The following is a 26,121-nucleotide window of genomic DNA, read 5'->3' as shown; positions in this document are numbered from 1 at the left end:
CAAACCGATTCTACGGTAAAGGTTTTCGAACTCGGCTGATCCGATCCCTCGTCAGCCAAATCGCTTGATCTGTCGAAGGGCGCAAACTTCGATGGTCACTATCCGCAGCCCTTCCTCACCCCGATGCGCTTCCCGAGGAGGATCTTTGACGGGGTCTAGGGTCGGGAAATTCGGCTCCCAATAATTTTGGACACGCCCGGTGGGACACAGCTTTTTAGGTAATTTCACTTTTTATACAAATTATGACTAATGATAATGCCATGAATCTCCGTAATAGGGCCGTTCCTAGAAATTCTGGAAGCGAACAGCCCAGTAATTCAAAGAATACTGTAGAGCGCCAAGCAGTCTTACTGCCGAAGGTGAGGCCAGTGGTCAATCTGGCGAACAGGAGCCTAACCTGGCTCAGGCGCTTGGACAAATGACTCGGGTCTTGCAAGTTTTGGACCAAAATAGTCATGCGAGTACTGCACGGCTGGATGCCGTATTGGCCGCAATCACAGCCTCTAACGAGAATATAGCCCGAATAGGGCAATTGTTGACTCGGAATGATCAGCCAACATTAGGTTTGCAAACGCCCATGATGGCACCAGTGTTACAAAATCCTGTAACACCGGTAAATGGTCAGCCCCAATACCAGGGGGCACCATATCAAGCGGCTTATAGACCGGCTGTAATTAATGCAGGTCAACAGCCAGAGATAGCCTGGGGTTTACGACATCCTCTACCAGTAGCAGCATATCAGCCTCAAAATATAGGGGCTAGAGGGCAAGCTCCAATTGCACAAGGGGTTAATCCCTTAGTACAAAATCTAGGTGTGCCACAACCACCGAACCCAGCACCAGTGCAAGCCCCCTTACAGGGGATTAATAATGAGATTTATGCCCAAATAGATGAAGCCATCCGGAACACCTTCGGAGTAGGTACAAGGCCGGTAATGCGGCCTGTTTTTAGATCACCTTATCCTGCGAATATTGACGCAGAACACCCATATCCGGCAAATTGGAAGATGCCGAAGTTTGACAAGTTTTTCGGTGACGAGACCGAAAACACGGTCGAGCACGTCACGCAGTTTACAGCCCAGTGCCGTGAGACCGCGGCAGATCCGTTTTTAAAGTTGAGGTTATTTAATACCTTATTAACCAAGACGACTTTCACTTGGTACACGAGTTTACCTGCTAATTCCGTCCGAGACTGGGACGAATTAGAGGGTAAATTCCACGAACAGTTTTATAGAATAAAGCCAGAACTATCGGTTGCGGATTTGGCTCAATTCAGATAGAGAATAGGAGAATCGGTTGATGAATATTTGAACCGATTCAAAACAGCTCGAAGTCGTTGTTTCATAAGAATGCCGGAATCGGAATTTGCCAAAATGACATTCAACGGCATGTATTTTAAAATTAAAGATCATTTTGAGAATAAATTCTTTCTAAATCTTTTTGATTTGGGAGTTCGAGTTGCTCAATATGAGCAATTTCGAAAGGGTAATAATGAAGATTGGCCCAAATGGAGCCGAAATAGAGAATGGAACAAGGGAAAGGAGAAAAATATCTCTTTCCTTGAGTAGTCTTCGGCTTATGAAGAGCCGAATTTGTCTGAAGAGAATGAAGATTCGGCCGATGAAGCCGAAGTATGTGCCGCAGAGATGGTGAAAAACTGTCAACCATATAAGTGCGCTTTGTTAAAACCCGCTAAATCGCGCGAAGCAAAAGCGCAGGTTTCGACATAGACTTACTCGTTTGATGTGTCAAAGATCGATCTTATCTTTGATCGGTTGTTTAAAGATGGAAGGATTCAACTACAGGAGGGTCAAACGATACCTTCCATAGAAGAGTTAAAACGTAGGAGATATTGTAAATGGCACCACTCATGGAGCCATAAAACAAATGAATGCACTGCCTTCAAGAGGCAAATTCAAAAAGAGATAAACGAAGGTTGGCTCATCTTTGCCGACCAAGAGAATAAAGATATGGAAATTGATAAGAACCCTTTTCCATCACAGGTCAACGTCGTGAACATGAAAGGAAAAGGAAAAGTGACTGCAAAAAGGCAGATCCAAGATAAAATAGACGAGGGTCGGCTCATATTAGCCCACCAAGAAAATGAAAATAATGTAATTGATGAAAGTTTGTTTCCTTTTCAGGTCAATATGGTGAATGTTAAAGGAAAAAAGATTGCGGACCAGGTCACCGCAGATAACGTGGCACATGCCAAAAAACACCTTCGACTTGCATAAGGTGCAAGGCCGAAATGACGAAGAAGGATTGGGAAGCCGTCGTCAATTCCAAGAAAAGAGGCAACGAGTGGAATGAGTTGATGGCGTTCCCCGAGGAATGGGATGACATTCCTGATGGTGAGGATCAAGAAGAGGAATGCTCAGATGAAGCCTCCAACGGAATGAAACCGGAAGTTGATTCGGTTCAACATAAAAAGGATTTGCTGATGCAGAAATTTCTGCATGACTACTACCACAACCGACGAGAAGAACGACAGAGCCGATGGAGTTATCCAGAAAAACCATTCGGCTCAAGGCCAAAGTTTCCTAGATATCGGCCACACTGGCAGCATCAAGCCAGGCCGAGAGTAGAATCAGAATTCGAGGGGATGACTGAGGGAGACATAGAATTCCTCGGTCGAAGGTTAGTCAATGAGCTCGACATCCAACCTTGGTCGAGACCCTGGAAAAGGAGAGAAATCTTGAAGAATCATTTAAGGACCGTGAAAGTAGCGGCAAACGTGTCGGTAGACAAATGGCATGAGGTAGAAGTGAAACCATCAGCTAGATGGCAAGGGCCGATGTTAACGAAAATACAAAAGCGTCGGCAGCAAAGGATGCAAGCCGAGGCCAGACAACAATACGATGAAGCGAAGGGGATAAAATTGAACGTATGGAGGCGACCTGATGAACCTCCACACCTTGTTCGCCCGATGCGAAATGATCATGAGGCAGGCGGTTCATCGCCTATCCCTTGGCTAAAATCAAAGATTGAACGGCCAATACCGGCCGAACAAGAAGAGAAAATGACAAGGAGGGAGCTAGAAGATAAAATAGCTTCTCTCGAGACAATCATCAAGAGAGAGAGATGGCCTCCTAAGGAGAGGGAGGTGCGAATGGAAAGCGATTCTTCCGCCGAAACGGTTAAAGAATCTGAAGAAAAGAAATAGAGGGTTAAAGGAAAATCGGCTGATGAAGGACCAGCCGATGTCAATATGGTATATACTCTGCCACAGTCTTTTAAAGCGGAGTATACTAAGTATGAGGAGATGGAGGAAGAAGTTGGGCTTAATGTGGCCCACTTACAATTAGAGGATGCCAAACTGGCCGATGCGGTGGTTTTTGAGAAGCTATCGGCCATGCAGACAAGATTCGTAAGGCCTCTTTTTATTCGGGCCCTAATTGAAGGTCGGCCAGTAGACCGAGTTATGGTAGATGGCGGAGCGATGGTTAATGTCATGCCGACTGCATTCTTTAAGAAGTTGGGCAAGAATGAAGATGAGTTGAAGCCCACTGACACGATCATGATCGACTTCACTGGGAATGGTCAGCAAGCTCGAGGGGTGCTTACGACCGAGATCACGGTAGGTTCCAAAACTTTACGAACTGCATTCTTTGTGGTTGATGAAGATAGTCAATATACCTGCTACTCGGGCGCGATTGGATTTACGCAAATGAGTGCGTGCCTTCTACACTCCACGGAAAGCTATTCTAGTGGATCGGAGATAAAGTTGAAGAAATCCGGACCGTAGGACGGCCCCAAATGGTAGACATCAACACTGAGAAAATCGGCCATATCAATTGGGCCGTCGCGGATCCGGATCAAATTTCCTTCGTAAGAGTTACAGAAGAAGGAGTCCAGTTGATCCTTGCTAGAGATAAAGGGGCTTTGGTGGCAGCCAATGAGCCGCCAAAATGGTTAAAATAGAATGCCAGGGACCAAGAACCGAAGCCTTAGAAGAGCTTCGGCTAGAAGAGCCGATCAACAAGATCGGCTGTATGACAAACTCGGCCCAAAAGGCCGAAGAGGTGGTAAACAACAAGAAGGATGAAAAGGCTAACAAAGAAATGATGAAGTCGGTTGCCAAAACCGATTCACAAGAGATGATGAAATCGGCAGAAAAAGCCGATGAAAGTACATTAGATGAAGCAAATAGGCGAACTAACAAGTTAAACTTGGAAAAATCGCCTATCAAAGTTGGTGAACAAAAGTTAGAGACACAAGATCCACTAATCGAAGTGAACTTGGGATCTGACGAAGACAAGCGACCGACTTATATTAGTGCTAAGCTTTCGGCTCAGCAACAGGAAGAGTTGAAAGCATTGCTAAAGGAGTACAAAGACTGCTTCGTCTGGAGTTATGAAGAAATGCCAGGGTTGAGTCGAGAAATTGTAGAACATAGGCTACTCATTAAAAGGGTTTCAAGCCTTATAAACAACTGGCTCGTAGCTTTGAGCCGAGTATTGTACTCCAAATTAAGATTGAAATTGAAAATCTTTTGAGGGCCGGTTTTATTAGAGCGGCCCGTTATATTGATTTGGTATCTAATATAGTTCCAGTACGAAAAAAGAATGGTAAACTTAGAGTTTGCATTGATTTTAGGAACTTAAACTTAGTTACACCAAAAGATGAGTATCCTATGCCTATAGCCGATATGTTAGTAGATTCGGCTGCCGGTAATGAAATCCTGTCCTTTATGGACGGACATGCCGGATAAAACCAAATTTATATTGCTAAGGTTGATGTAGCCAAGACGGCTTTTAGATGTCCGGGTTCTATTGGAACCTTTGAATGGTTGGTAATGCCGTTCGGTTGAAAAACGCCGGAGCTACTTATCAACGGGCAATGAATTTTATATTCCATGATTTAATCGGCAAAAAGATAGAAGTTTACATCAATGATATAGTTGTAAAATCCAAATCACAAGCCGAACATTGGGTTGATCTCAAGCTCGGTTTTGAAAGGATGAGAAAATACAAGTTAAAGATGAATCCCTTGAAATGTGCCTTCGGAGTTTCAGCAGAAATTTTTTTAGGATTTTTCATACATAAAAAGGGAATAAAAGTTGATAAAAATAAAGCAAAAGCTATATCAGAATTGCCGCCTCCAAAAAGCAAGAAAGAATTGCAAAGTTTATTCGGAAAAATAAATTATTTACGGCGATTTATATCTAATTTGGCCGGGAGAATAGGAGTTTTTACTCTATTGCTTCAGCTGAAGAATAAGGAAGAATTTGTTTGGACGGAGGAACAACATGGAGCATTTGAAAGTATAAAGAAGTATTTATCAAATCCTCCTATTCTCATGCCTCCTAAGCAAAGATAGCCGATGAAATTATACATTTCGGCTGCGGAGAAAAATCTTGGGTGTTTATTAGCCCAAGAAAATGAAGAAAAGGAAGAACAAGCGATTTATTATTTAAGCCGACGATTATTAGATACTGAGAAACGATACTCGGCTATTGAAAAATTATGCCTGGCATTGTACTATGCTTGTACAAAGCTAAGATATTATATTTTACCAACTGAGGTATCGGTAATATGCAAAACTGATCTGGTAAAGTATATGTTGGCCAAACCTGTATTAAGGGATCGACATGGAAAATGGATATTGGCTTTGTCTGAATTCTCCCTTAATTATATTCCAGCAAAAAAGCTGTTAAAGGACAAGCAATAGCTGATTTCTTGGCTAACCATCCATGTGTGGAAATTGAAGAGCCGAAGCAAAATTTAGTCGGTTGTCAACCTTGGACACTTTATTTTGACGGCTCAAGAACAGCCGAATCAGCAGGAGCTGGAATAGTTATCCAATCTCCTGAAGGGTATTCGTGCCAATTTGCTTTCGAGCTAGATTTCGGCTGCTCTAACAATCAAGTCGAATATGAGGCCTTAATAATTGGCCTAGAACAAGAATTAAAAGTCAGGTCAATTAGAGTCATCGGTGATTCGCAGTTGGTAATCAAACAAGTCAGTGGAGAATACCGATGCGTGAGCCGAAATTTACAAAATTACTTGAAGAAAACAGTAGAATTGCTTTACAGTTTCGGAGAAGTCGAGTTCAAACATTCGGCTAGGGAAGAAAATGAGCAAGCGAATGGGTTAGCTCAATCGGCTTCAGGATATAGAGAGCCGAAGCAAGGTTTAACAAAGATAGAGAAAAGGCTTTTACCCTCGGTTCATATGCGGGAACCAATCGTTGCCCCTATAGAGGTAAAAGAAGATTAGAGAAAACCTATAATTGAATATTTGGAAGACCCTAACGAAAAGGTCGACTATAATATTTGAAGAAGAGCACTTGGCTACTGTCTGTTAAATGAACAGCTTTATAAAAGAACAGCCGAAGAAGTATTATTAAAATGTTTGGGACCCGAAGAAGCTTTATTAGTAATGGGAGAAATACATGAAGGCTTATGTGGAGCCCATTTAGCAGGAAAAAAGTTAAGATGGACAATTCGACACTTAGGATATTATTGACCTACTATGCATCAAGATTGCATAGAATATGCTAAGGGTTGTCAGGATTGTCAATTCCATGGTTCAGTACAAAGAGTTCATGCCTCAGAGATGTATGCTATAATTAAACCATGGCCTTTTCGAGGTTGGGCCATGGATTTGATTGGAGAAATCCAGCCGAATTCTCTTCGGCTGGTCATAAGTTTTTAATAGTGGCCGTTGACTACTTTACTAAGTGGGTGGAAGTAAAACCTGCTCGATTGGTCACTCAGAAAGAAATCATCGATTTTGTTGAAGATCATATAATTCATCGCTTTAGAATTTTCGAGACAATTACAATCGATCAAGGGACAATGTTCACGGGTGGACAGTTCGTTCGGTTCATCGAATCTCGGAAGATAAGGTTACTCCATTCGTCTCCTTATTATGCTCAAGTAAATGGACAAGCTGAAGCAGCAAATAAGGTGATTATAAATCTTATGAAGCGGCATATTGGAAAATATCCAAGAAAATGGAATGAAAAACTATCTGAAGTGTTATGGGCATGCCGGACTTCGGTGAAAATGGCAACTGGGATGACGCCATTCCAATTAGTATACGGCCATGAGGCCGTTGTTCCAGCCGAAATAACAGTGCCTTCGTTAAGATTAGAAAATCAAAGAAAGCTGTCGGCTGATGAATACAGTGAGTTAATGAAAGATGAAATGGACAAATTACATGAAACTCGGTTGACGGCGTTAAATCATTTGCAAGCTTATCAAAACCGAGTATGTGATGCATATAATAAAAAAGTGAAAGCTAAATTTTTTGCGGTTGATGATTTAGTTCTTAGATTATTATTCCCTATCGGTCGAAAAGACCGATTATATGGTAAATGGTCTCCAAATTGGGAAGGACCATTTCAGATAAGCAGAGTCACTAAAGAAAATGCATACTACTTAAGAAACAGAGATGGGTCATAAAATGAGAAGACAGTTAATGGAAAATATTTAAAGAAGTATTACCCATCCATGTGGGAGAATAACCAAAGTTAAAGTTAGAATATTCCAAGCCTAATCAAGATGATAAATCTCTGAGTTGGTTTCATTCGGCTGTAAAATTGGCTTGAGCAGTTTCAGCAGCTTTTCTTCAGCGTTTCATCAAGGGATGCACTTTGTAAAGCCGAGAAAGTTCTTCCTTCAGTCTTATACCTTCTTCTTTTCTGGACTTCAAGTGATCTTGTAATTGAAGTCGACGCTCAGAAATATGAGCTACAGTCAATTTAACTGCAGCCAATTCTTCTTCAAGAGTTAAAATGCGCTAATGCAGAGACGATTCTTGATCTGCTAAGACACGATCCTCACGGCTCATGTTAGTAATAGGAGCTGCTACCTCAGGTATAGAATTCTTGAAATAGTCAACACGGTGAAAATGTTGATCCAAGGACAAAAGCTCGGCACCCAAAGATTGTTGCCGAGCCAAAAAAGAAGAAAGTTGAGATGATAGAATCTCTACAAAATATTTATTGGCAGAAGAAATGTCTGACCGATCGGCCAAGTCAAGTAAAAGAGCACATAGCCGATCAAATTGCTCTGGATTCCAAGCCAAATATAGGAGACCTTGACTATATAATCGAAGGCACTCATCAAATTGTTGTTGAGTGTCTGACGACATCACAATAGTGTTCGAATCATCTCCTTCATTAGAATTTGGGCTCGAAGTTAACAATGCATGAAGGGCAGTAGACAGAGCATCATCAGGAGTAAGAGATGAAGCTCTAGGTGATGAAGCTTCAGGAGTCGAACGACGCCCTGGTTCTCCAATATCTTTTTCTAGAGGTACAGTCACATCTTCTTCCTCAATTGTTGCCGAAGATGGATTGGTAGTACTTGCTGGTAGCTTTGAGCCCATTTCTCGGGTAGTCCTTTTTCTCTCCTCCTCTTGCTTTTTCTCAAGGCGAACATCTCGACGAACTTGTCTACTAATCTGCGTCTTCAAAGAAGAAGCAAAACGGGCTCTTGAATTGTTCTCAGGAGAAGACTGTTTTATTAAAAGAATGGTAAACAAGATGAGAAAATAATACAAGTTAAAGTGGCCAATCGAATCGATATACCTCAATCTCAATAGGCTCATTAGGAACAGATTCTTGTCTTGAGGCATCAGCCGAAGGCATTTCTTTGGCTCTTTTTTCGGGAACAGGAGCTGGTGGTGTTTCCTCAGTTTTTTTCTTTGATACATTAGCCGCAGAAATACTTTCGGCTTGCTTGGAATGGGGCCTTTTAGCAACTGATTTACGCCGCTTTGGAGGCGGCGGAGGAGTAGATTGAGCGGTCTCAATCAGTCTTTTTCTGAAGCTGAGACCAATGGAGAAACTGGAATTGACTGTAGAAAAAAAAGGAAACAGAAGGAAAGTAAGTATTGGGAATGTTAAAAAGAAAAGTTAAAATAAGGGTAAGTACATTACAGAAGAAGAAGGCTGGGCATCAGAGATGTGATCAGAAACTTCTTCTATTTCTTCTCTTGATGATGAGGCAGGAGTATCAACTAAAACAAGCGGATGAATAGTTCTACGGAATGCGCAAAGAAGAGAAAGGTGGAGAATACGATCAGTAAAATGATCCCAAATGGTAGCATAGCCGGCAAGAGCTACTCCTGTGTAGTTCGGTCCGAAGCTTACTAATTTAAAGAATCGACGAAGGCGATTTCCCATAGCCGAAATCTTATCAGCTTCGGCTATACCTTTAGTAGGCGGTCGATGATCGTTTGTATTAGTTGTAAATAATTTAGATGGAGCAAGAATCGCCTGAACAAATCCAAACAGGCGGGCCACATACTGAGGAGAATAAACTTTAGTGCTTGGTAATAGTTTTGAGCGCGATTTTAACCCCACATGAAGATCTCTCGGAGCCAAATAAGAGTACCATACTTCTAGTACTCACTCGCGTGAGAAGAGGCCAATTCACCTTGGATAGCTTCAAACCGGGCAAGGAACCAGGAGGGACCGGTAAGACGGTCAGCAAAGGGAGCCCAGGAAATAGCCGATTCAGGACTCGGCTCATAAAAAGTTTTAAAATAAGTAAGAAAGTCAAAAAGTTGACCCGGAGTCATCGGCTGCGGACAGCCGAGAGCTAACCCATAAGAATCAAATTGGGCAGCAGAAGTCGGATTAAAAGGAAATTGACATAAAGCCGGAATATAGAATTGCAAAAATATTTGGAGAAACCAGAAAATACCACAGCCAGAATGGATGGAAATACCATCTCCAGAAGGCAGTATTTTGATAGAATCAAAAATTTCTCTATAAACAAAGGCAAGAAAATAAGGCCCTAGAGCTAATCTATCGCTGTTAGACAAACCAACGGCGATTAGAACAAAATCACGATTGATCTTCTATGAACGAGTACAGAAGAAATTATAACATAACCAATAAAGGAGGAATGCTGTATGTTCTTTTCTAGTGACAGGAGCAGGGGATTCACCTGCGAATTTGCGGATAAACTTGGAGTAAGCCAAGTCATTGAGGTCTAAACGATCCTCAAAATCAGATACGCCGTCAGGATTATAAGACATAGAAATAGTAACGCCATGAGGGCGCAAGCCGGCAATGGCGGCAACATCAAAAAGAGTGGGGGTAAGAGATCCTCTTTTGAAAAGAAAAATATTAGAGGCAGGGGACAAAAACACAGAGCAGCGGCTAGAAGAAGATTTTCTGCAATAGGAGGATGCCGAGATAATTGAATGGCTTCATATATCCCAACCTCTCGCCAAAAGTCACCAAAGGCGGCTTCTACTCTATCTAACCAGGTTAAGTATGCCTCTGAGATACTTGGCCAGGTTCGAAGACTCTTCCCTGTTGAAGCTGAAGAGTACCAAGACTGAAGGTGAATAGCTTTTCTCAGGGGAAGACCGTCGCCAGAAAAGGGTGAGTCAATAAGGGATAGCATGTCTGTAAGAGAAGGACCCAAAATAACTCGAGATGGGTTTGAGTCGACAAAGGGTTTAAGTATAGTATAATCAAGGGACGGATGAGAAGGAAGAGGCGGAACCAGTGCCATTACTCAAAAGAAAGAAAAATGAGAAAGGAGTTTCGATGGAAGAGACGAAGTGTTGTAAGAAACGAAAAAGAAGTAAAAGAAAGCAATGAAGACGAAAGATAACAGTTGAAGAAGAAGGAAAGATGGCCGTCGTGTCGAAACGAATTCCGAGGTCGGCTATAATGATGAATAGACGGCAGTAATTAAAATGACCTAATTAATGCCGCATGTAAGACAAAAATCGAGGGTGAAATCAGGGCCGTGAAGAAAAATGAACGGCCGAAACCCAATCGTACTCTGGGTGGAAAAATGCTCGTCGGATCACGTCAGCTACTAGAACAGAAGGTTTGAAATTAATTGGACCGAGAAATACGCCTCAGATCACGCTTTATCTTGAAGCGATGGCAGAATTTCGGCATAAGAGGAGACGAACAGTTGAGACAGACCAACACTAGGAATTTGAAAAGTAATCATGCCTTGGAAGACGCCAGCTACCGAAGCGTCGCTTCAAAAGCTACCGAGGGGGCAATTGTTGGGCCAATTCGGCGTGGACAGCTGGCATGTCAAGTCTACGCAAGAGCCACAGTTTCGATATGCCCCGGGAGCATTAAGGGAAGCATGAACCGCGCTAGATCGAGGGGGTTACAGTAACCGCAAACGGTTGTAAGCGGTTCCGATCGGCTGGAAGTGGTCCGAAGAATTAGGAAGTCATGGCCGATCGTGGAAAAAGAGTAATTGATCAAAGGGCAACATATAAATAGGCTAATAACGCCCTAAAAGAAAGAGGCCTTTGCCCTTGTGTACAAAAGACCGCTTTTATCTTCCACGCAATTTCCTACACTTCCTAGTAGTAGTCTACTTATAATTTTGCTGCTTTTTTCCTATGAGTAGTTTTTAAGTTAGATCTTTGAAGTCTGTCTGCCCCACGGGCATCACTCCGTTGTAAACTTCATATCCGCCTTTGTATTTCTCTCTCCAGTCAATCAATATAGAGGCATTCGGCTCCTCAAGCCGGCTAGTTTCTGTGTTATTTAGGCATTCGTCTCCTCGAGTCGATCAGTTTCAGTTTTCTTTAGTCGTTCGGCTCATCGGCCGACCTCAATCTTTGCTCAGTCAATACATTCGGCTCATCCAGCCGAACCGATTCTATGGTAAAGTTTTTCGAACTCGGCTTATCCGATCCCTCATCAGCCGAATCGCTTGATCTGTCGAAGGGGGCAAACTTCGAGGATCACTATCCGCAGCCGTTCCTCACCCCGATGCGCTTCCCGAGGAGGATCTTTGACCGGGTCTAGGGTCGGGAAATTCGGCTCCCAACACAATCCTTACATTATAAACGGCTGATTGGTTCCTCGAAAAAGTATGAAAATAAATTTTTAAGAAAAAGTTTCATGCAAAACTTCTTTTTCAATTTTTCGCTTGTTTGTTTTGAAGAAAAATAAGCATTTTTTAAAAAACTCTTTCTATTTTACGGAAAACTAGCATATCTATTTTCCGGATTTTTTTAGAAAATGAAAATACCGATTTTTCCTTGGAATCAATGCTACAACGAACACACAAACAAAAATGACAAAACGCAATCAAAAATAGGAAAAACACATAAATAGTGAAATAAATCAATAATTTTATGTGAAAACTGTTAAATACACTAGTTAAAAGTAGCAAAGTATATATTTAATAATATAATAGTATCTTAGCAAAAAAGAGGAGTAGGTCTTGTGTGCTATTAGGAGCACGAAGGTCTTTATGCTCCTAAGCCGTTTTGATGATGGAACCTTCGAATCGACGATCGGTTCTATTAGGCTTGATCTAGCGTACTTGAAGAATCTAGAAAATAAATTTTACGATTTTTTGATATCATTTACCTAACGATCGAAGGGGTTCAAAATCAACAATTTTTAATAGTTGATATATATTGTTTGCAAGTTTAACGGTGTAGAATTATTCAAATCAAATGAAATTTTAATAGAAAATTCTTTATACGTACTATAGTTATTTGCAGTAAGATCAATATTTCTGATCGAAAATTTTAATGCCATATCACCACTTTTTAAAAGATTTTTATTTTCAGCTGTTGATTTTGAATCTCTTCGATTGCTAGGTAAATGATATCGAAAAATCACAAAATTTATTTTCTAAATACTTCAAATATACTATATTAAGTCTAATGGAGCCGATCATCGATCGAAAGCTCCATTATTGAAAACGGCTTAGAAGCACGGAGGCCTCCGTACTTCTAATAGCACACAAGACCTACTCAAAAGAGAGTTGTGTAATAGTGCAAATAAAAATAATACAAAAACATATATAGTATAGTAGAGCGTAATTAAGTCTCCATTATTTAATAAGCTTCAAACTCTAGTTCGTAGTTCCTATGCTTTTTTTTTTCCGGTTATTATTGTTGTTTTCTTTATTTTTATTTTTTTATTTTAAATTTCTGGATGTGCTGCGGACACGCATCGTTCTCGTCTAGCAAGTTGCATGATTTGGAAAAACATGACTTCCATTGACTATGTGACAAGGGTCTCCTTGCAAAAATAACCTTGTGGAATGGAAGGAGTAGAAAAGTATAACTACACCATCGAACATGTCTTGCTTGTGGAATGACAAGAAGTGGGGCCTATTTGGATGAGTCTCCTCAAGATTCTTAATGGCCTCTAATGACTTTCTCAACCTTTATATTTTCAAAACAAGTATGCACGTAATTACTGTCAATATTCTTCAGAAAATTCTTTGATTCTTGGTTGTTAAATTGGCCATTGTTTCAACAATTTGTGATCTAAAATATGTTTGAAAGTAGTACTTAGGAATAAAAATAATAGGCTAATTGGATATAGCAGTTGAGCTGCTCAAGTAGAGCTCTACGTTTGGCCAAAAAATAAAAACAAACATCTAAAAAAAGAAAAAACTAAGAAAAAAAGCCGCACACGCTGTGCCATGTCGGTTACCTGGAACAAAACAAAATTAATTATACAATAACACACAACTTAATCTAATCAAGCGAAAGTCCAAAAAGGCATCTCCTTTCCCACCTATGACATTATACTGTCTGGAGCTAATATAATTATCCAAAAGAAAAAGATACGACACCTTTGGTTACTCTTTAATGCACTTTTAAAGATTGCACATAACTCAATTTACCGACTTGCACTGTAAGTCACGTCACTCACTACCTTCGATCTATCCTTAAGATTTGCCAAAAGCCTAGGATTTATTAACTCCAGTTAATACATTATTAGACTTTGATACTAACTTAATCTCTCACACTCCGAGTTACAACGGAAGCCTTTGGGTACACTAATAGACCTGCCATGTGCACGATAACGAAACCCGCACATACGAAGCTTGGTCTAATTAACATATCCAAATTATATACATCGAGCATATTCAAGAAAAAAACATGTATTATGAGTCTATATATAACTAAATAACTATAGCTATAACTATACAAGTCTCTACTGCACAACCAAAATAATATATAACACAACCTACTCCCCTGGGCCTAATATGTACAGCTAGCTATACTATTATAGGGAATGGTCCTCTACTAGCATATCGCCCAGGATAGGAGATGCTACTTAACCTGCCATCCCTTTCCTCGGTCACTAGCTGGCGCTGAGGCTCTCAAATAAAATAAAAAATAATATAACGTGCGAACTATTGAAAAATATTGCCAATGGGCTAATCGACAATAATGACGACCTAAACCACTACGTCTAGGTATAAACTGAATTGAATAACTAATCACATAATATACTAAACTATAAATAGATATCTACTATCACCTCTCTATAAAGAAGCAGTGAGAACTATAAAACGTGTCTCATCATGCATCAGATACAGTAACTAATAAGAAATGATAACCCAGTCACAATGACCGACTCATGATCCAGTCAAATTTATCCCTGCTCTCATGGATGACATCCCGCACTCCTAGGTTCAAAGATCACCACCATCTTGGCACTCAACAGGAACCATAAACTGTCACATAAGACTACCACCTCCGACACTACAACAAAATTAGGTTATAGGGACACATGTTTGGGACACTTTTCAGTAAGTGTCCCATTTATGCTAAAACTTAAAAAAAATATCTACTAATGCCTAAATATAAAGCCCAATCCAACAAAAATAAAAGATTACTCTACTCAACCCACCACACACAGTCCATTTGACCCGATTACAAACAGAAAAGAAAAAAAAAAGAAAAATCAATTACCATCTTTTCTTCTCTCTTCACTCAATCCACCGGAATTTTAGACGAAGAGCCTTTTCTGTCATCCTCCTCCGCCACCGCAGCCAACAAGATAGAGTTTCGGCGTTTGCTAAATACTTAAATAAATGTTGGTAAATTAGCAACACTTTTTTAGGTTATAGCGACACTCTTTAATTGTCACTATATACCTAGCGACCCCACATATAGCAACACTTTTTAAAAGTGTCGGTAATTTTAGCTAGCAACACTTTTTTAACATGTACCTACATTTAAAAGTATCGCTATAAACCGTTTTTGTTGTAGTGCGAAGGGCCATCAGCTATGGTTGTAATTAACCTCACACAATTAAGTAAATGTACCACCTATGTTGTTGAGCTCAATTTGGCTCTTACAGGTTATAGTCACATGCAATGATTACCAATATCATAATTCACATTGTCTTTTCACTACTATTCACTTGCTCCTTAGCACATTCATGTGTTTTCCTCATTACTTTCATACTTTCACATTTTACTCTCTTTATTTGTCCCTTGATCCTGTTGTTAAACTTTATAAAAAATTAAGATCGTACCTTCTGCCATGATTTCGATTTCTATACCCAGATTGTAGACAGTGATTCTTGCTTGTAATTCGTTCTTGTTCACGATCTGCAAAAGAGTAGGACATTTCGAGTCCAATTCCTTCTTTCCCGGAGATGGAGCCGTCATGGAAATTAGGATTAGGGCTAGACCGGGACTCCCGTATGTTACATATTTATATATAACTTGATATAAGGATGTTAAATCACGTCTGTCCATCAAGGACGTGTCCAAATACATCCTAGCCGTTAGATCTACCGTATCTTTATAGATCGAATTGAATAGACCGACTGTATCTTTATAGATATCCTTAAATAAATCAAATGGGCGACATTCCAATATTCCCCCACTTGGTATAGTGATATATTCATACTATGTAGGCGATACAAAACTTTATTAGGTACCAACTAAATTGTATAGTCGGGTCATTGCAAATTGATTAAGGAACATCTCAGAGCAGCTCAGAGTCGGCAGAAGAGCTACGTTGATAATCGAAGACGACCGCTCGAGTTTGAAGTGGGAGACCATGTCTTCTTGAAAGTGTCACCTTCAAGAGGTGTTATGTGCTTTGGAATCCGTGGGACGCTTAGCCCTTGTTATGTGGGCCATTTTGAGCTACTTGAAAGAATTGGTGACGTAGCATACAGACTCGCCTTACCGCCTTCTTTAGCTGGAGTGCATAACATCTTTCATGTATCTATATTGAGAAAATATGTCCACAATTCGAGCCACGATGTGGAGCCGGAAACTTTGCAGCATAGAGAGGATCTATCTTATGACGAACAGCCGGTACGTATTGTGAACCGAAAGGAGCAAGTTTTGAGGAGATAGACCATTTCATATGTTAAAGTCCAGTGGAGCAACCATTCTGAACGAGAAGCTACTTGGGAACTTGAAGAGCAGATGAGGAAGAAGCACCCTCAACTCTGTTAGTTATATGCCCAAAAGCGAATTTGGTGACACTGGCTTAACGGTATTTATATATTAATTATTTATAATTTATAATATAAAGGCAGATAATCTATTCATATCTATTTTATAGCAGTACAATATTGACATGAATTGTCCATAGGGTCTTTGTTTGAAAAGACATATTCCTAAGAGTTAGGAATTTGAGATATGTACTTTTCTATACAAGACTTTTTAAATGCTCCTAGCCAGAAGTATATTACAGGGACGGTGATATTCTGGATAGGCCGGTGTATGCTATGTTTCTAATTGAGGTGACGAATCTCAAGTTACTAGTGTAGAGACACTAGAACAAGCATACAGGTGCTTGTTAGAGAATAAGTACACTGAGCGTGACTATTTAGTTGAACAGTCACATGATTCTATGCTCGCCAGAGACAAATTCATTGCTACAGTTGTGTGAAGTACTCCTCAAACCTGAGGCATCATAGTTGCTTCACGTATAGGTTGCTACCGTTTGACAGTACTAATATTTAGACTCTAGACACGGGTCTATATTCGGTACTGATTTGCCATAGTGATTTATACGAGAAGGCATGTGAATGCGCAATAAGGGATCTAACACTCTCAATGACGAGGGAGAATGTCCTATGTAGTCTATCGGACTCGACTTGGAAAACCCCTGGCCAGGGTACATGGTATGTGGAAAGAGTTTCTAACTGTGTTACCATATTGAGTTGATTTCAGATATTCTAGTTATATGGTCGAATGATAAGGTTTGGCGAGTAACCATAACCTTAGTTCGATTGCGACATTGTATGTTGGAAGGAATTAATCACATAGTAACTGTAAACAAAAATGTTAATTTTTCATCACCATTTTGGATTGCCGTGATATACTGCTAAGTGTCACTCACGCAAGGTGACAGAATATGAATGATTCGAATTGAATTGTTCTTATTTATTGATTAGAAGAGTTCTAATTAAATATCAAAGAGTTTGATGTTGAGCTCCACTACCGAATGGTAATGAACCTATGCGGTCGCACACATTAGGAATTGTGTGCACCCGAATCGTTTGGATGAGAGTCGTTCACTAAAGAGTTTAGTGTAAGCTAGCGATGAAAATAAAAGGAAGCTGCTTAATTAAATTAAATTTAATTATTCTATTCGGTTATAACTGATAGTCCTAATTAGATTAGGATCTCAGAATCAGTTTGAGAATTATGTGCAAGATTTAAATTTATCTCTAATTAGATTAGTGGATAATATTTAATCATAAAAGATATTTAAATGAGATTTAAATATTAGTAAGTAATCTTATTGGATAAGATCAAAATTAGATAAGATCTAATTAAATATTGGAGAGATTAATATTTATCTCTAATTGGATTAGAGAATAATTAAATATTCATAATATCTTACAAGATAAGATTTTTACTAGATTTGATTTAGTTGGATAAGTATGAATATTTAATTATTAAATTTTATTGGAGAGAGAGAAAAATCTTATTAGATAAGATTTTATGAAATAAGATTCTATATATACATATATAGATTTATATTATATATATGCACTACAACAGAATTAGGTTATAGGGACACATGTTTGGGACACTTTTGAGTAAGTGTCCCATTTATGCTAAAACTTAAAAAAACATCTACTAATGCCTAAATATAAAGCCCAATCCAACCAAAAATAAAAGATTACTCTACTCAACCCACCACACCCAGTCCATTTGGCCCGATTACAAACAGAAAAGAATAAAAAAAGAAAAATCAATTACCATTTTTTCTTCTCTCTTCACTCAATTCACTGAAATTCTAGGCGAAGAGCCTTTCCTGTCGTCCTCCTCCGCCACCGCAGCCAACGAGATAGAATTTCGGCGATTGCTAAATGCTTAAATAAGTGTTGATAAATTAGCAGCACTCTTTTAGGTTATAGCGACACTCTTTAACTGTCACTATATACCTAGCGACCCCACATATAGCAACACTTTTCAAAAGTGTCGGTAATTTTAGCTAGCAGCATTTTTTTGACATGTACCTACATTTAAAAGTGTCGCTATAGACCATTTTTGTTGTAGTGATGTATGCGTATACAATAAGTTAGTTAAAAAAATAAATAAATAAATAAATAAAAGAAGAGCCGTACGGCATATGATGCCGTACCTATGGAGGAATTTTAATTAAGGTGCCATGCATCTTAATTAAAGAGATGCATAATGAATTTAGATGCATATACATATCGAAATCAATCTCTCTCTGATTTCTCTCGCGCGCACGTATTTTCTCTCCGATCAACTTCTCTACTTTTCATCGACTGGTGGATCATGAGGGATTGCTAGCACCGTCCAGATGGTCCGTGACTCATCTGGTTCGTGAGACGAAGCTTGATCGGGTCGCCGATTCCGTGTGAATATGCGTAGAGGCCGGGCATGTGCGCGGCTAATCGGAACCTCTGCTCGTCATATTCAGTTTCTATCGTACAGTAGATTAATAGACCTTAACTCATCCACGATAAGATCTCTAAACATAAAGAGTTTTGTTTAGATTAAATTTTTACATAGTAACATGAGAATGATCCGCCGGCAACTGTTTGATTTATTAGTTTTCGGTTTTCATATGTGATATGTATTTGGCTTCCGAAAAAAATTAAAAGTGCAAAATTATTTTCCGCTGCGTTTTTCTAATGTGCCGGTTATTTTCTAACAAACTCTTCGAGAGCTAAGGTGTGTTAAGTTTAGAGGACTAAACTTCTTTTAGGAGGGGAGGATGTAACACCCTACACTAAACTAAGCATCTACCTCGCAGTAACAGCAGTGATACAAGAGTAAAAATAGCTCCTGAAACTAAATCTGTTAGCATTCTCGAAAAGTGACATGTGTAGGTTTAATGAGTTTTCTTCTAAGTTAAGTCCCAGTTCAATATGTAAAAATTTATCTAAAATTACTAAATCATGCTCCAAATTCATATTTCATTTAAACTTATGCAAATGTTTAAATTCGAGCTACTAATATGATAACATGATACAATTAAAGAGTGCTGAAATTCTCTACAACTTAGGAGGGATTCCGAAGTATTCGGTCAATATTAACCCACCTTATTCGCTAATCTAAACTGGTTGACTTAGACTCCTCAAGTACCTTCCCCTAACTCCAAGTAAAAGGGAAGTGATGCGAAAATGTAAAAATTCCTGCCGAAGGTAATGAAATTAAAACTTGAATAGAGTGTCCAACAAAAGTTAACATTTCGAACGAATTCAACTTCAGGATCCAATTAGTCCAATTAGAAAATAATATCCCTTCAAATTGAGCTAGGAGCAAATTTCAATCAGCTAGAATTCACGCGTGGCTCTTCTGGACTCCCCTATTAGAATCATACGGAGAAATTCGTTTCGATCGACGAATAAAATCAATTCCTGAAAAATTTCAGCATAGCACGATAGATGTAAATCAGTGGTGTCACGCCTCGAGACCCGCCTATTTGGTCGGATTCGGGCACGCCAACAGACCACCGAATGAACTGAGTTTTTCCTGAACGTCCTCGGCGTCACAATCAATACAAATCACGAGGTTCCAACCAGGAACAACATTCATACATGATTGCATAAGGAAGGTATCAATAACATAAAACAACTAAGTTATTACAAGCATTCACAACACATGCTTTTTAGATATTTATTTTCGTTTTCTTTTCTTCCAAATACAATCGATATTATTACACATTGTTTTCTTCTTTTCTACAACCCATAGCTAGGCCGACTTGGGGCAATGCTATTACTGGTCTCTGTGGTAGGGCGCTATCTACGAAGCTACGCCCTTTTCTCGCACCGCAGCGCCGCTCGCGTGTGAACCTGAAATCCCCCAAAATAATATGGGGTGAGAACTATATAAATATAGTTCCCAGTGGGTACGGTCACCCAAGGGAAGAGCTCGACCCACCAGGTCCGAAAGAGGCACTGCAAACATGTTAGTCCAACAGATATCCACATATATATCATCATATACTTTATGCAACTAACAGTTATCATGTTCATGCCTCGCAACATGCAACAATGCAAATCGTGCAACTCAACATGCATCAATGTAAGTCATGCAACTCAACGTGCAGCAATATAAGTAGATCAACTGCTTCTACTTTCTGTCTCGCTATCCACAGCTCATCCAATTGACTTCTAAGTTTTTCACTATCTTAGATTCATGTCAATTACAATTCTGCTCATAAGGTTTCATCTACATTTACTGTTTGCTCACAAGGTTTCATCTACTTTTATAAAGCTATCCACTCGACTCGGTCTTGAGTCAATCATTCGCGGAATACCGCGTAAAGCCAGGCTCAAGGTGAAGGAGGTCTCACATGTACCTCAGCCTTAGATCCACTAAACTGGGATACCAAATCCACTCTACTGGGATACCGAATCCACTCTGCTCCACTCTGCTGGGATTCATATGCTCATCACCCAGTCTAACTGGCTAACTCGAAGGTTACGCCCCGACTCACTTCTCAAAATCTCATAGGTGAGGAGAATCTGCACTCGCATACCGAGACCGCCTGCTGAGTAGGTTCTTCTTACCCATAGTGTGATGACTCCGGAGCTCACTGCTTGTGTGGAGCGACCACCCCAAGTGAAAACAGACTAAGTGAGTATGATTCAATCATCGTCTACTGAGGATACCCTGTCTACTAGACAGGTCATAGTGCTTCTACTACACTAGTTCCAAACGCCACTCGATCTACTTGACATCCTACTTATCCATATCGAGTATTATAGATTTCATATGTTCTTATTTTCTAATGTCGAATTCTCTAATCAACCTAGAGTTATCGACCAAAATTCACATCTTCATGAATCTAACACATGCTACAACATGTCATCATGCATGTATATCCTCTAGCATATTCCACAATATGTTAACATGTATATTTCTTCTCCTGCATCCATATAGCATCTCATGGTAGGTAACAACATCAAGTATAATATGATTCCTACACTCATATTATCATGTACAACCTACCAAATATATGTATATGCATCAACAGTAACCATACATCATCATTATCATCCAATGATAGTCTAACATAGCATTCATCTCATGCATTCATATGTTTTACAACTAACCACCATATATGCATCAATGATAATTAACACTTCACTTCGACATGGAAGTGAGTTAATATCTTCGGTGAGCACAACCCACCTTGCAACGCTCTCCGATTGCTTGTAGTCACTTGCAATCGACCTACCGCGGCACAAGTTGTCCGGTTCGGTTCGAACTCGCAAACGATCATCGAACGCACTCCGATTTTCAACCTAAAGTTGTTTAGGGCTCTCCTTTAACCTTCAATTAGAGAACCCAAGGGTTATATTAGATCAAAACCCTCAAACAACAAAAGCCCTTTTTTTAAACCCTAAGATGCAACTATTGCAAGAATAGCCATACAAGCCTTTGATTCATGCAAATAGCAACCTACTAGCATCTAAGGTTTCATCTAGATCCATTTCTATGGTATATAAACCAAACCCTAGCTATTCACCATTAGAGGTTCATGAAGCTTACCTCACAAGCTTTCCTTTCCTTGAGCTAAAAAAGAAGAAGAGGTAGTAGCTCAACTTCAAGCCTTCTTCTCCACCAAGCTTCTTCTCCAACTCCTTCTCCAATTCCTCTCTTTGGTGGAGAGATCACAAAAGAGGGATAGAGAAGTGAAAGCTAGAGAGAAAGAGAGAATATTTGCTTCTCCCTCTCACTCTCGGGTTGCACTAGACAAAAGAGAAAGCCATTGCTACATATATATAGGCCCCCAAAACACTATTACAATTATCAGTTTAGCAGGTAAGAATCTGATACTTTTCGCCGGAGCCCTTCTGAATGTCCGTTTATACTCAAATTTGACAGTCAGACTCGGTTTTACTTAACAAGAAGAAAGATATCTTAACTTCCTAGTTTGGACCATTTTTGGTCACCGAAAACTCTACCGAACGAAAATCTCTAGCAGATAGTAGTCAGATTTTATTTTCCACCTTCCGGGCGTCAGAATGACATGAAACTTTAAATCTAGTCTCATAAAAATAATTTCGACATATTTTCAGATTTTCATAATTTTCTGACACTGTAAATTTTCTGCTAAAATATCAGCCCCGTTTCAAACAGAAAATTCTAAATTTTCTGTTTTCATTCTAATTTCAGAACAAGTCACTTCCAACTTATATTTTACTTCTTTAAGTGAAATAAAAATAGTATCTCATACTATTTTTATTTATATTTACCTTTATATTAAAATCCTGTACATTACAAGTGGCATTAACTTTGAATCCAACTCCAAGTACACTACAACAAAATTGAGTTTTAGTGGCAATTATATTTTAAATTCCCGACAATTATAATTGTCGCTAAATAGTTTTGCAGCAATTATGACAATTGCCGTTATTGGTAGGATCGGTAAAAATTATAATGGCATTTGTTTCGGCCACGTGCCGCCACCCTGCTGGCTCGGCTCGTCTCGTGCTCGTGCTCGTGTGCGTGTGTTTAGTCGAGAGCATAACTCTCATTTTCTTCCAAGCAACTAACTTGAGAATAAAAAAAATATAAATACAAACAACACACTTTTAGTTTCCAATGTGGAACTAATCCTCACATGTGGAAACCTAAGTTGGCTTCTTAGGCAAGGTCCATTAAGTATTGGGCTGCCCAAGAGGCTCATGAAGTTTTAAATCACCAAAAATTCAATAAAATCTAACATTCCCCCACATGATTTAAAACTTCAAATAAAGAAAGTAAATAGAACAGAAATTCAAAACAATTCAAAAGAATGCTAGATCTCTTATACCACGTATTCGGCAAAGGTACCTTTCGGGTTTGAACCTTCACTTAGTGTTTGTCAATGTATATCTGATGGCACAATGGTGGACTACGCTTTGAACCAAGGCAGGTGAATCGGATTTTCACAAACTGCACACATGGTACAGCCGTTTAGATTCTAAGCGGGTGAGCGCTTTTATGGTCATGCGCTAGTATTGCTTCATGTGTGTTTTAGGGAACCACCCTCTTCTCATTATCGCTGCCTCACGATTCCACACATATAGTAGGTCCTCAAAGGTTATCTGCAAAGTCAAACCCTGCCTTATAGGTATCAGAACCATTCAGAGCCAATGCCCCTCCTATCCACTTGCAGATATGAGCACTGTCGCCATAGAGATGAGAATATAAAACCAGTGCTTCTCACAGCTACCTGTTCGATTTGTTTCTACCTATTAAACCTGCAACAGGTTGGGTTGCCATCGCCGGTAACTTCTTATGAGCTAAGCCCCCATCTTCCTCGACGATTCTAAGATCACTGTCCTAGATAATCCCTTCGTAAGTCGATCAGCCAAATTCTTCGCAAATCTCACAAATTCCAATGCAATCATATTTTCTTTCAAATTCTATCGAATGAACTTATGTCTCATTTTCATAAATCTATTCATTTTAGTCTCCACATTCTCTCGGACACACTTATCTATTGCAGATCTACAATCACAATGAATACATATAGGTGCTAAAGGTCGCTCCATCAGTGGCAAATCATAAAGAAACTCTCTAATCCACTTAGCTTCTGCTACAGTGGTGTCCAAAGCTATGAGTTCAGATTCCATAATACTTCTAGCAATCAAGGGATTGTTTAGTTGACTTCCAAGAAATAGCTGCTCCTCCTAAGAGAAAAATAAATCTAATAGTCGACTTTATATCAGTTGTATCACTAATCCAATTAGCACATTATATCCTTCCAATACTGCAGGAAAATCAGTATAATGCAATCCATAGGATATAGTTCACTTTAGATATCTCAAAACTCTTTCTAAGGTATTCCAATGCTGTCTGTTTGGATTATGGGTATATCTTTTCAATCGATTCACAGTATAAACCAAATTAGGTCTAATGTAATCTACCAGATATCCTAAGGATCCAGTAATTAATGAATATCTATTTTGACCTATAGGATCTCCTCTATTTTTCTTAAAATGCACATTAGAGTCATAAGGTGTCATCACTATAGGTCTAATATCAAAGTATCCAAACTTTTTCAACAACTATTCACTATAGTGGGATTGACTCATAATAATTTCTTTCGATTTTCTAATTATCTTCATGTTGAGAATAACATTTGCTTATTCAAGATCTTTCATATCAAAATTTTTATTTTATAAATATTTCACATCATATATCACATTCATATTAGTACCAAAAATCAAAATATCATCAACATACAAACATAAGATCACTATTTATTCATCACATTCCTTCGAATACACACATTCATCAGACATGTTCACATGAAAGCCATTTGATACAACCAAAGAATCAAATTTCAAATGCCACTGCTTAAGAGCTTGCTTAAGTCCATATAAAGATTTATTCAATTTGAACATTTTGTTCTCATGCCCAGAAACTACAAAGTCTTTAGGTTGCTTCATAGAAATCTCTTTATCTAAATCACCATTCAGAAAGGCTATCTTAAATCCAGTTGATGAACAATCAAATCATGGATAGAGGCCAAGATAATACACTCTAATAGAAGTAATCCTAGCAACAGGAGCATAAACATCAAAGTAATCTACCCCAGGGTTCTGTACAAATCTTTGTGCCACTAATCTAGCCTTATATTTTATCTACAGATCCATCTGGTCTCAACTTCTTCTTAAAGATTCATCTACAACCTACAGACTTACATACTAGAGATAAATCTGTCAACTCCCAGGTATGATTCTGTAGAATAGATTGCATCTCAAAATTAATAGCCTCTTTGCAAAACGATGTATCTACAGACTTCATAGCTTGGTCAAAGGTAGATATAGTATCTTCTATTAGCAGTACACAAAAATCATCTCCAAAAATTTTCACTACTCTAGGATGCTTACTTCTTCTAGGTTCATTCTCTCCTATAGGTTCACTAACTCTAGGTCTACTAAAGCTACCTATAGGTTCAGCTGGAATAGGTCTATCTACTCCAGTCTTAAAAGAAAACATATCTTCAAAGTACACTGTATCTCTATATCCTCTATAATAGTATTGTTAGAAATCTCACTAATTTCATAATTCACCACCAAAAGTCTATTTGCATTGCTATATTGTGCACAACCCACAAAAACAGTATCCACAGTCTTAGGTCCAATCTTTCTCTTCTTATTTTTAGATATCTTCACTTTAGTTAGGCACCCCCACACTTTAAAATAATTCAGATTAGACTTGCTACTTTTCCAAAGCTTATAGAGAGACATATTAGAATTCTTGTGGGAAATTTTATTTAAGATCATACATGCAGAAATCAAAGCTTGCCCCCACAAGTTCTTGGGGGCGCCTGAACTAATAATTATCGAGTTCACCATGTCCATCAAAGTTCTATTCTTACATTCAGCAACTCCATTAGATTGAGGCGTATAAGGTGCAGTCACTTGATGTACAATTCCAAATTCTTAACAAAATGCATTCATCTCATTTAAAGTATATTCACCACCTTGATCAAATATCAAAAATCTTAATTTTCTTATCTAATTGATTTTCAAACTCAGCCTTATAAATTTTAAATCTGCTTAAAACCTTATCTTTTGATTTGATCAAGTAAACATAAGAATACTTTGAATGATCATCTATAAATGTCATAAAATATATACTTATTTCACCTCTACTAGGTCTACTTCCATCACAAACATCACTGCGCACCAATTCTAAAATACCACAATCTCTATCTACAAATTTAAATGATTTTCTAGGCTCCTTAGCTTGCACACATATTTCACATTTATGATCAGGTAAATCAGATTTAGGAATCAAATCAAGATACATCAATCTTTTGATAGTATTAAAATTCACATGTCCCAATCTTCCATGCCAAATATTAGGAAAACTAACATTTAAAATAAGAGCATTTTCATTCATAGTAGGAAAAGATACAGATAATTTAAACAAACCATCACTAAAAAA

General features: G+C 38.8%; 1 protein-coding gene across 1 annotated transcript; it reads left to right on the top strand.

Moving 5' to 3' along the window:
- LOC109710721 lies at positions 6,580–7,713 on the top strand. The gene is made up of 2 exons (XM_020233459.1): positions 6,580–7,215; positions 7,561–7,713. The coding sequence occupies exons 1-2, from the start codon at positions 6,580–6,582 to the stop codon at positions 7,711–7,713; spliced, it is 789 nt and encodes a 262-aa protein (XP_020089048.1).

The sequence above is a fragment of the Ananas comosus genome, linkage group 5 (genome assembly GCF_001540865.1).
Source record: "Ananas comosus cultivar F153 linkage group 5, ASM154086v1, whole genome shotgun sequence".
In the NCBI taxonomy this organism is placed as follows: Eukaryota; Viridiplantae; Streptophyta; class Magnoliopsida; order Poales; family Bromeliaceae; genus Ananas; species Ananas comosus.
The sequence above is the reverse complement of the archived record's forward strand: the minus strand, read 5'-3'. Positions and strand labels throughout refer to the sequence as shown.